Source organism: Mandrillus leucophaeus, unplaced genomic scaffold, assembly GCF_000951045.1.
Source record: "Mandrillus leucophaeus isolate KB7577 unplaced genomic scaffold, Mleu.le_1.0 Scaffold78, whole genome shotgun sequence".
Lineage (NCBI taxonomy): Eukaryota > Metazoa > Chordata > Mammalia > Primates > Cercopithecidae > Mandrillus > Mandrillus leucophaeus.
The window spans coordinates 2,289,189-2,300,447 of NW_012108474.1; the positions used below are offsets into that span (position 1 = coordinate 2,289,189).

The following is an 11,259-nucleotide window of genomic DNA, read 5'->3' on the forward strand; positions in this document are numbered from 1 at the left end:
GGCTGACCCCGCTGGCCCCGCCTGCGTGCAGGTGGCGCTCACCGTGAAGGCCCTGCAGCGGTTCCGCCTGGGCACCGACATGTCACTCTTCGCCACCGAACAACTGAGCGCTGGGGCGAGCCAGGCCTACCCCGGCTATCCGGTGGGCAGCGGCGTAGAGGGCACCGAGACCTACCAGAGCCCGCCCTTCACCGAGACCCTGGACACCAGCCCCAAAGGGTACCAAGTGCCTGCCTACTAGCGGCTGGCAGGCACAGACCAGGGCTCCAAGGCCACCCCACCAACGCAGGCCCCAGGATCTCCGGGACCTCCCTTGGGTTCTTCCAGCTCAGCGCCAGGGACAGAGTGGGTGGCCGCCTTGGGTCATCCGGGGCCAAGAGGGGGTGGACCCTCGCGTGCCCGGGCTGCCCCCTGCCAAGTTTCCCCAGTCCCTCAGCACCTGGCCCCAGGACTAAGGTCCTGAGAAAGGGATAGCACTGCCCAGGATGTGTGTCCCTAGCCCAGAATGGACTGGCTTGGGGAAGGCATTCCCTCTTGGGCCAGCCACCCTGCAGCTCACCTGCTCACTCCGGGGTTGGGGGTTCAGCTGCCCTCTCTGATCAGCTGCAGGAGCTGCCCAGGACAAAGAGGGGGCAGGGGAAAGACACCACCCCGCCCCGAGACTGGGGATCCTGGCCACTGTTCTCATCCCATATTCCTGTGGGTAGTGACTGTCCCGTTTCTGTCATGGTGGTGCGTTCCGTCTGGAGCCACTCTCCACTTTCTCTCACAGGCTCCTAGAACAGCCTGGCCCTGTCAGTGTTGTGATCGTGGTCCAGTCTTCAGGTTTCACCTCCTAGTACCCCACAAGCTGCTCCTCTGTCTGTGGCCCTGGCCCCTGCCCAGGTGTGGGTGGCTCTGGCCAGGAAGGCACAAGGTAGCTGTGGGCCAAGACACCAGCCCTGTCCCAGCCCTTCAGTAAGACCTTGCCAGGGGAGGAGAAGGATGCTTGGGTGCCAGGCAAGACAAGCCCCTCAGCAGGAGACAGGCCCAGAGGCTCCAGCTGGCCACCGTGTCCCACGAGATGGCCCCTGTGCAGTTCCTTTTACCTTGGCTTCCTGGACCAGTCCCTGCCTCTCCACCTGCACCCTGCTTCCTGGCCCAGTCCCAGGTTGGAGTCCCTCTGCGTAGCTGACTACTCATGCATTGCTCAAAGCTGGCTTTTCACATTAAGTCAACACCAAAGGTGGTTGCCACATTTCGTCCAGATAGACAGACACCTCCCTCTGGAGTTGCAGTTGAGTGACAACCTTGTTACATTGTAGCCTAGACCAATTCTGTGTGGATATTTAAGTGAACATGTTTACAATTTTTGTATATATCACACTCTCTCTCCCTCTCTTGAAAGACCAGAGATTGTGTATTTTCAGTGTCCCATGTTCCGACTGCAACTTCGTTACAATAAAGACTGTAACTGAGCTGACTGTGACCTGGAAGCTCCTGGAATCATTTCTAACCCTTCCCTTCCTGGTGCCAGGGATTGGGATCTGAGAGGCACCAGGGTCCCACAGGAGGGGACAGGGAGGTAGAGGCCAGGCTGACCCCCAGACTCTGGAGGCTCCAGGTCCATAGATCCCCACCACCACATATCACACTAGTCTGGTTCTCTGAAATGCTGGGGAGACCCCTTGTTTGTTTTTTGTTGTTTTTGTTTTTGAGATGGAGTCTCGCTCTGTCACCCAAGCTGGACAGTGCAGTGGCGCCATCTCAGCTCACTGCAACCTCTGCCTCCCGGGTTCAAGCAGTTCTCCTGCCTCAGCCTCCAGAGTAGCTGGGACTACAGGCACCCACCACCATGCCCGGCTAATTTTTGAATTTTTAGTAGAGGCAGGGTTTTGCCATGGTGGTCAGGCTGGTCTCAAACTCCTGACCTCAAGTGATCCACCTGCCTTGGTGTCTTTCAAAGTGCTGGGATTATAGGCATGAGCCACCGCACCTGGCCTGTTGTGTTTTTGTTTGTTTGTTTGTTTGTTTGTTTTAGATGGAGTTTCGCTCTTATTGCCCAGGCTGGGGTGCAATGGCATGATCTTGGCTCACCACAACCTCTGCCTCCCGGGTTCAAATGATTCTCCTGCCTCAGCCTCCGGAGTAGCTGGGATTACAGGCATGCACCACCATGCCCGGGTAATTTTGTATTTTTAGTAGAGATGGGTTTTCTCCATGATGGTCAGGCTGGTCTCAAACTCCTGACCTCAGGTGATCCACCCACCTCAGCCTCCCAAAGTGCTGGGATTATAGGCGTGAGCCACCACACCCGGCCCAGAGTGAACCTGTTTGTTTTGTTTTTTGAGAAAATAAAAAAAAAAGATGCCTAGGCTAGAGTGCAGTGGCAAAATCTTGGCTCACTTCAACCTCTGGCTGACTGCAACATCCACTTCCCAGGCTCATGTGATCTTCCCCGCTCAGCCTCCTGAGAAGCTGGGACCACAGGCATGCGCCACCGTGCCCAGCTAATTTTAAAGTTTTTTGTAGAGATGGAGTCTCCTTATATTGCTTAGGCTGGTCTTGAACTCCTGAGCTCAAGTGATCCTCTCACCTTGGTCTCCTAAAATGCTGGGATTTCAGGCATAAGCCACTGCATCCCACCCTGATGACTTCACTCTTACGTCCTGGCATTCTAAGACGCTGATGAGAGTGATGCTAACGGTGCCATTTGCATTGTTGATGAGTTATCTTGTTGGCAATCATTTGTAGGGTTCGTTACTGTAAATCCTTGTCTAGGTAAGAATTTGTTATCGTTGATCCTGCTTGGTCTTTGATGGTTTGTTTTCTCTCTTGATGTTTGGGGGGAGCAGCCACAATTTCTCACATGTCCTCTTCTCGTCACCTTCTACTCCTGGGACTCCTGCAAGATTTGCTGTGGAGCCTCCAGCACTGGGTCCCGTTCCATGGCCTTCAAGTGGTCACACCCTTCCCTGCTTCTCACCGGTACCTTTTGCAGTTACATCCCCCAACTTGGTGGTGTTTACTTTTTAACCCATCTATTGGGGTCTTTATCTCAATTACTTTTCATTCCTAGGATTTTTGAGACGGAATCTCACTGTCACCCAGACTGGAGTACCGTGGTGAGATCTCAGCTCACTGCAACCTCCACCTCCCAGGCTCAAGTGATTCTTATGTCTCAGCCTCCCGAGTAGCTGGGATTATAGGCATGCATGACCACACCCGGCTAATTTTTTTGTGTTTCTAGTAGAGATGGGGTTTCACCATGTTGGCCAGGCTGGTCTCGAACTCTTGACCTCAGGTTATCCACCTGCCTCAGCCTTCCAGAGTGCTAGGATTACGGGCATGAGCGACTACACCCAACCTCATTCCTAGGATTTCTAATTGGTTATTTTCCATAACCTCCTGGTTGAGTGAAGCACAGCTAAGAACCATCTCTGGAGCCAAGATGCTGGCTTTGCCACTTTCTAGCTCAGTCATCCTGGGTAAGTCTCTCAACCTGTCTATGCCTCAGGTTCTCCTGTAAAAGGGTCACTGTGGTTCCTATGGTGTGGGAGGGTGACGATTACTGTGGTAAGGCGTGTGGAGCTTGCAGCACTGCTTGTCACAGCAACTGCCACTTAAATGTTGCCTCATATTCCTCTAGTTCTTGCTCCTTCTTTAAGAAGTCATTTTCTAGCCAGGGGCAGTGGCTCACGCCTGTAATCCCAACACTCTGGGAGGCTGAGGCAGGCAGATCACCTGAGGTCAGGAGGTCAAGACCAGTCTGACCAACATGGAGAAACCCCGTCTCTACTAAAAGTACAAAAAATTCTACTAAAAGTACAAAAAATTAGCCAGGCGTGGTGGTGCATGCCTGTAATCCCAGCTACTCGGGAGGCTAAAACAGGAGAATCTCTTGAACCTAGGAGGTGGACGTTGTGGTGAGCCAAGATCGCGCCATTCCACTCCAGCCTGGGCAACAAGGGTGAAACTCCATCTCAAAAAAAAAAAAAAAAAAGTCATTTTTTGCCAAACACAGTGGCTCATTCCTGTAACCTAGCACTTTGGGAGGCCAAGGCAGGAGGATTGCTTGAGCCCAGGAGGTCAAGGCCAGCCTCGGCCACATAGCAAGACCCCTTCTCTACAAAAAATATTAGCTGGGCATGGTGGTGCACACCTGTAGTTCCAGCTCCTCAGGAGGCTGAGGTGGGAGGATCACCTGAGTCTCAGGAGGTCAAGACTGCAGTGAGCTGAGATCACACCACTGCACTCCAGCCTGAGAGCCAGACCCAGAAAGAGAAGTTCTTTCCAATAACCTTAAGGAAACGGCCCATTTCCCAGACTGCTCTATTTTCCTGTGGGACTGGTCTTGCTTAGGAACCTGTGATCCCCTGCAAAGTGGGCATCAGTTGTGAGGCACCTCTGGTGCAGGGGGAATGCAGGTGGCCTCCACCAGCCTCTCATGTCCTCGCCGGCTCCAGCATGGCCATCACTCAGAAGACACACTGGAGCCCCGTCCAAGTCCTCAGCTTCACGGGGGGCAGTGCCAATGCTGCCGCATGGCTCCCACCCAGCCCCTCTGGAGGCCACTCACTGGCCCTTCATCACATGGTAGCCCCTTTCTGCTTAGAGAAATATCCCCACTTTCTCTGATCTAAGGATATATTCTTGGGCTTACTTGAATGTGGCTGTGTTTAGAGCTTTTTTCCTACTTATATGTACTGGAAGCAGAAAGAAGTGGTTACCGTATATGTCTGGTCTCCCTCCAAAAACCCTAGATCCAGATAATAATGCTCATATTATTTTGCTGCAGTATTTCAGATGTCCCCTCCACCCTGTTTTTAAATTTGGGTTCAGGGTATACTCAGAAGACAGACAAGCTCAGAACACCAGCTATGTGTGGTATTGCAAAATAAATTTATTTGAAGATAAACTGTCTTATAAAAGGTCAGAGGCAATTTAAGATCCCAGATTCAGCTTTAGCTTGTCTCATAAAAAGATTCAACTTCAAGTAGCACAATTTCTTGTCTGCTTTTAATCCTGAATATTCTTGAAGCACGAAACAGCCAACTGTTTACACAACACACACCTGTGACATCTGACTCTGGCACCTGTGGAGCCGCAGCTTTCAGCTCTGAGGCCGCAGGGGCGGCAGCCCTCAGCTTTGGGAGGGCCCAGATCAGGCCACTGTGACCTCTGGCTTTGCCAGCAACAACAGGTCCCAGCATCCCAGCCCTTCCCTCCCCTGGCGCCTCCCAAAAGCACAAGAATGCAAACCGAGACTGGCCCACCACTGAGGCAGGGGTGGACTCCCACCTGAGTGTGCCAACAGGTCGGATGGACCATCCTGGTGACTTCCTGGTGGGCCTGGCCAACCAAGAGGCCAGGTGGCCTCACTGGGCCTTACCTGGCTGCCCGGCAGCCCGGAGAGGAAGGAAGGAGGAAGGGCGCTCATGGTGCGATGGCTCTGGCCATGCTGGCGGGAGCTACGTGATGATCCTGGCGATGGCTTGCAGGGAGGGGAAGTCGTCGTCCCGGGCAGCATGCAGCGCCTGGTGGCTGCTGGCGTCGCCGTGTGCGAGCACCTGCTGGCAGGTGGGGCACACACGGCAGTCCAGGCCCGCCTGCTGGGTGGTGGCCTGCCACGCGCTCTTCTTGTTCTTCTTGGACTTGGTGCCGAGAGGCTTCTCGCGGTTGCAGAAGTCCGTGTGTGCAGACAGGAGCTCCTGCTGCTTGGCTGTGTCGGGCAGTAGGACCAGCAGCTCATTAAACACCTTCTGGAAATTCTCCCCCAGCAGGTCCCGGCAACTCTTGTAATACTGGGCTGCGGAGATCAGGCCCTGCCGCCGGAGAGTCAGACTCAGTCATTCCCTCCGGCCTGGGCCCTGGATGAAGACGGGTTGGCCACCCCGCCCCGGGCCCGCCTGACCTGTCTGAACTCCCCTGAGTGGCTCTTGAACTCGCTGAAGCGGGCCTCGTCGCTCTGCAGGAAGTCCCTGATGGACTGGATGAGCTGCAGGTTCCTCTCCCGGAAGTTCTCGGGGACTAGGTAGGCCTGCAGAGCAGGCGGCGGCCTGGGTCTAGGAGTCAGAAGGTTAAGAGAAGGTGGAGGCTTCAGCCTTTAGAATGGCCCAAGGGAAAGGTACCCTTCCTCCAGCCCCCGGTGGACGCCAGGCAGCCCACCCACACTTACGGTTTTGTGGTGGTGGTGGTGGTGGTGGGGCTGGGAACGCAGGCCGGGTGGGGGCTAGGCAGAAGGCCAGAGAAGCCTGGGGGCGGCTTGCTGATGGGGGGCACCAGGCCCGGCGGGGGTGGGGGAGGTGTGCCCTTCAGGAGCACCACAGCGCTGAAGCCTGAGGGGTGGCAGGACAAGACCCAGAGGGGACCCTCGCTGACCGCGGGCTGCCTGGCCTCCAGGGCCAGCTTCTGTCCACAGCCACCCCTTCCCCGCAGAGCAGGCGCAGGGCCAGCACCCACACCATGCTTCCGGTGTGGCAGGCCCAGCCTACATAAGCTTATGCACCCTCAGCCCCGGGAGGCACCATGAGGGCCGGTCTCAAGAGAGACAAGCGACACAGGGCAGTTAAGGGGAGGCTGGAGGTCATGTGGGTGGCCAACAGCAGCGCACAGGGGTCCCCACCACGCAGCTGTAGACTGTGCCTGTGGCTCCAGCCTGACCCCGGCCCCTCCCAACACCCAGGGAGCAGGCCTGAGCCTGCACACGTACCTGGGGGCGGTGGCATCCGGGGTGGACAGGGGCCGCCAAGCGCTGGGAAGTCCTCCTGTGGCGTGGGGCAGGGGAAGGACCCCAGGGGCCTTGGGAGCCCTGGGGGTTCCTTGGGGGCACTCCGAGCTGGGGCCGGGCCCTCTGTGTGTCCATTAACGACGACAGCAACTGGTCCCTCGGCTCTGCTGGCCGGAGCTTCTGGGGCCTGCATAGGCCCAGGGGGACAGCTAGCGGGCAGGGGCTGTGGCAGTGTGGTGCCAGGCTTCTCTGAGCCCACTTTCTTCTTCTTGCCAACTTTAGAGGGCTGGATGGAGACTGGCCCCAATGGGGAGGAGATGGAGCCCGTGGGGCGTGTGCTTAGAAGCTCCTGAGCGGCCGGACTGCCACCCTCCTCCTCCTGTGTGAGGGGCGGGCCGCCCTTCCTGCCGCCCCTGCTCCCCTTCCCAGCCTTTCTGGTGGGCTGGCCGCTTCCGGTAGCCTGCGCTGAGGGTGGGGGCTGTGCTACCTTCTTGCTGCTGCTGCTGCTGTTCCAGGCAGAGACGAGGCTGGTGGGGGTGGTGCCAGGCTTGGGCACCGAGGACACCAGGGCAGGGAAATCCTCCTCCTGGAAGGCACTCCTGCCCCTGGCAGGGATGGCGTATGGCAGCACCAACCCCACAGGGCCCGGGATTGCTGCAGTGGAGCAGCAGGAGGAAGTGGAGGCAGAGAGGCTGGGGAAGTCTTCGTCCTTGAGCTTAGGGCTGGGTGGTGGGAGGGTGCTGGGCGCAGGGAAGCAGAACTAGTCAACAGCCATCAGGCCCCGTGGCTCCACACCTGCCCTCCCGGCACCCACCTGTGGCCGCCCGCACCCGCCCACCCTGCACCATTCACCCCGGGCACCCACACCCTCACCCTCACACACCATGGGGTGGCTGGGCCCGTCACCGGGAAGGCCTCTTGGCTTACAGGACCATTTGTCGAAGTTTCCTTAGGGCCTGTGAGGAACACAGGTCAGGTCAGGGTGTGGGGACAGAGTGAAGGGTGCTCTTCACCTCCCAGGTGAAGGCCCGCAGCGTCCCAGGCACCATGCCCGTCAAGAGCTGGCCACTAGGCTGGGCATGGTGGCTCACGCCTGTAATCCCAGCACTTTGGGAGGCTGAGGTAGGCGGATCACCTGAGGTCAGAAATTTGAGACCAGCCTGGCCAACACGATGAAACCCCATCTCTACAAAAAATAGAAAAATTAGCCAGGTGTGGGGGCACGGGCCTGTAGTCTCAGCTACTCAGGAGGCTGAGGCAGGAGAATGGCGGGAACCCGGGAGGCAGAGGTTGCAACGAGCCGGGATCACGCCACTGCACTCCAGCCTGGGCGACAGAGTGAGAATCTTGTCTCAAAACAAACAAAACAGAAACAGAAACAAAAACAAAAACAAAGCTGGCCACTGGCCTCCTGGCCTGGGCGGCGCTGCCACCAGGTAGGGCCAACTCACCTGGGCCTTCACCCTGAGTCCGGGGTGGGCGCCGGGGGCCACGGGGCTCCTCAGGACCCCGCACCGCTGCCTCCTCCTTCTTGGGCCGGCCGCCTTCCTCCCGGTCCTCACTTCTGCGTGCCTCCTCCTGCTGCTGTGCAGCCACGGAAGCCCGGACAGCAGCTGCTACTTCTCGGTCCTCTTCCTCCCTGGGACAAGGAGGCCCGCCTTCAGGCTGAGCACAGCCCGAGACCAATGCCTCAGGCAGGCAGAGTCCTGGGCCCAGTGTGTGGGGCAATTATCTGGGGTCTGATGTTTCTGCCCTGCAGGGCCGCCGGGCCAATGTTTGCTCGTATAGCTGCGGTGGCCGCCCAATTGATACAGGCCCCTTTCACCCACCCCAACCCCGGGATCTGTGGCTGTGGCTAGAACTGGAAGAGGAAGAAACTTCTGCTCACCAAGGACACTGAACAGACCCTGCTGCCACTCAGAACCCCAGAAACTCTGGCCACAATACCTGACCCCACCCCTACTCCCAGCTTGGCCACTGGCCACGGTCACCACAGGAGAATGTCAGCAGCACGCAAGGCCCCCCACCTTTTGTACCTCCAGCTTCCTCGGCGGCTCTGCTGGGCTCCACGAGTGCCGGCCCGGGCCACTCGGCCCTGGCGGCTGTACCTGTCCACCTCCTCGTAGTCTTCGCCACCGACGACCCCTGCGGCCAGCAGACAGCCTGTCACTTCCCGGGACCCCAGGACGACAATAGGAGGGACAGGCCTGCTGTCAAGGCCACACCCGGCCAATGCTCAGGCCTGGACAGCAGAAGCCTTCCTACCCACAGTGCACATGAGCCCAGGATGGCACAGGAGCCTTGCAGGATCCACGCCAGCCACGGGCCTCTACGACCTGGGTGCCAAGCCACAGGAGCAGTGGGAAGGGAGAGGAGGGTCCCCAAGCCCCAGGTGGGATGTGCACACAGCAGATGTTCAGTAAAAGCCTCCTAGTCCAGGGAAGGGCCCCGGGCGCCCAGGGCAGCAGATCCGAGACCCTGAGGCAGCAAGTGCTCCTGGCACACGAGGGGTGCTCAGGCACTGCAGCCCGGCCAGAGGCCACCTCCTGCACCCACAGCTCGTCTGAGGCTCCAGAGCAGGGCACGGTCATGGGGCGCCGCCCGGGGGCGTCCAGGCCAGGCGCCTGCTCACCCTCGTTCCGGCGCGAGTGCCGTGGCGCGTAGCTGAACTGTAGGTCGATCTGGCGGTTCTGGCGCGCCTCGGCACGGCTGCGGCTGTGGCAGGCCGTCCTGTGGGCCTTGAGGTCGATCTCGGTGCGGAAGGCGTGGGTGAACTGCTCCGTGCTGCAGCGGCCCTCCTCACACAGGAAGTGCTTCTCCCGGAAGTGCTCGCGCAGGTAGGCATAGTCGCTGGCAGAAGATGGGGTGTCGGTAGAAGGGCTGCAGCCCGGCTAGCCCCACGCCCTGGGGGAGGGAGGGTCATCTGTCTGTCTGCCGCCCGGCCCACCTGTAGTAGTCCTGGGCCCCGTCCGAGTCGCAGAAGTGGCAGAAGTAGTGGTCGCGGCGCAGGTGCTTAAGCAGCTCGTCATTGTCCAGGTAGCGCTCGTCGCAGAACTTGCAGAGCGGGTGCCCGCGGTGCGACGTGTCATCGGGGTCCCCCTGCATGCGATGCCGGGCCAGGTCCTTGCGCGAGTACCACTTGCGTTCGTATGTGAAGATCTGCAAGGCACAGGGGGCTGGGCACAGGCTGGGGGACTCCAGGCCTCCTGCCTCTTCCCACAGGCCAGCGGCGGAGCAGCAAGGGGCAGGAGAGGCCCCGCCGGCCACCAGAAGCCTCTGTGCCGCGCACAGCCTGACCCTCGGGGCCGCTCAGGGCCAGAAGCAGCAAGTGGACAAGCCCCTCCCAGCCTGACCCTCGGGGCCATCCAGGGCCAGAAGCAGCGAGTGTACAAGCCCCTCCCAGCCGTGTGACCGCGCCGCGCACAGCCCGACCCTCGGGGCCACCCGGGGCCAGAAGCAGCAAGTGGACAAGCCCTCCCAGCCGTGTGACCGTGTCCCCAGCACCACCCACCGCCTAGGCTCTCTCTGGGCTCTCTGGGGGCACACCTGGAGGTGCTGGAGGCACAGCCGGCAGCAGAAGAGCTCGTGCTGCCTCCGCATGTGCTGCTCCAGGTCCCCGAAGAGGCTGAAAGGCGGCAGCTCGGGGCACCGCGGGCACTCGTGCTGCAGCAGCTGCCTAGGAAGACACCGAGAGCCGCCCACGGCCCCAGAACATTCAGTGTCGCCGCCGGGAGCGGGGCCACTCACCAGGCCCCAGGCCCGTGACCCAGGCCAGATGCAAGGCCACGGGTTGGGTGATGCCTGCACACGGCCTGGGTCAGAAGCCTGGCTCTAGCCCTGAGCCCAGGAGCTGCCCCTCCCCTGAGAGACCAGCCCTGGGACAGCTGTGCCCTTTACTGAATTTTCAGGCCACAGGCCTGGCTCACACAAGCTCGCGTGCCGCTCAAGGAGCCCCTGAGGCAGGTGCGGCACCACCTGGGCATGCCTTTCCCCAGCGCACCCACCAGCTCTACCCCCAGGAGGGCCTGGTAAGCGCCCCCAGTCACAGGGCGGGAAGCCAGGCACCTGGCCCCAGCATTGGTACACCATGTGGCCCCCGAAGTGCCTCCGGTTGTGAGGAGAGTGGGACGTGAAGGGCCACAGTCACAGGGAAGCCAGGACCCAGGAAGGCGCTCTGCTTACCTGTACAATGCGTACACCTTTCCATCTGCAAAGTAGATATCGTATTTCTTCTCATGCTGCAGCTGGTGGATGGGGATGGTGGCAAAGGCAGGAAGCTTCTTCCCAAAGACCACCTAGAGCCAAAACCAGGATAGTGAACAGAACTGGGATGGGACCCCCACCTGGAATGCAACAGAGCCTCAGAGGCAAGGGAGCCCTCACGGCCCCGCTGAGTAGGAGTGAGGCATAAATGGTTCTCCTGGGAGGCCCCGGTAGGCAGCGGCCCCGGCACCCTGACCTAGGCCTCCCCTCCTTACTCCAACCCGCTTGCCTAGGGCCGGGGACAGAGGACAGAGACGCAACGCCCGGCCTCTCCACCAGGGGGCGGC

At 59.5% G+C, this 11,259-nt stretch overlaps 1 protein-coding gene across 1 annotated transcript; it reads right to left on the reverse strand.

Annotated features, from left to right (window-relative positions):
* Positions 1-4,863: 4,863 nt before the first annotated feature.
* Positions 4,864-11,011, reverse strand: ZNF598 (zinc finger protein 598). Its single transcript, XM_011966965.1, has 11 exons — positions 10,892-11,011; positions 10,256-10,385; positions 9,657-9,868; positions 9,342-9,559; positions 8,737-8,854; positions 8,161-8,348; positions 7,593-7,665; positions 6,692-7,449; positions 6,158-6,317; positions 5,894-6,044; positions 4,864-5,804 (listed from the first exon to the last, which is right to left on the reverse strand). Exons 2-11 carry the CDS (start codon positions 10,307-10,309, stop codon positions 5,451-5,453), a joined length of 2,286 nt encoding a protein of 761 aa, XP_011822355.1. The 5' UTR covers positions 10,310-10,385; positions 10,892-11,011; the 3' UTR covers positions 4,864-5,450.
* Between the last annotated feature and the right edge of the window lie 248 nt (positions 11,012-11,259).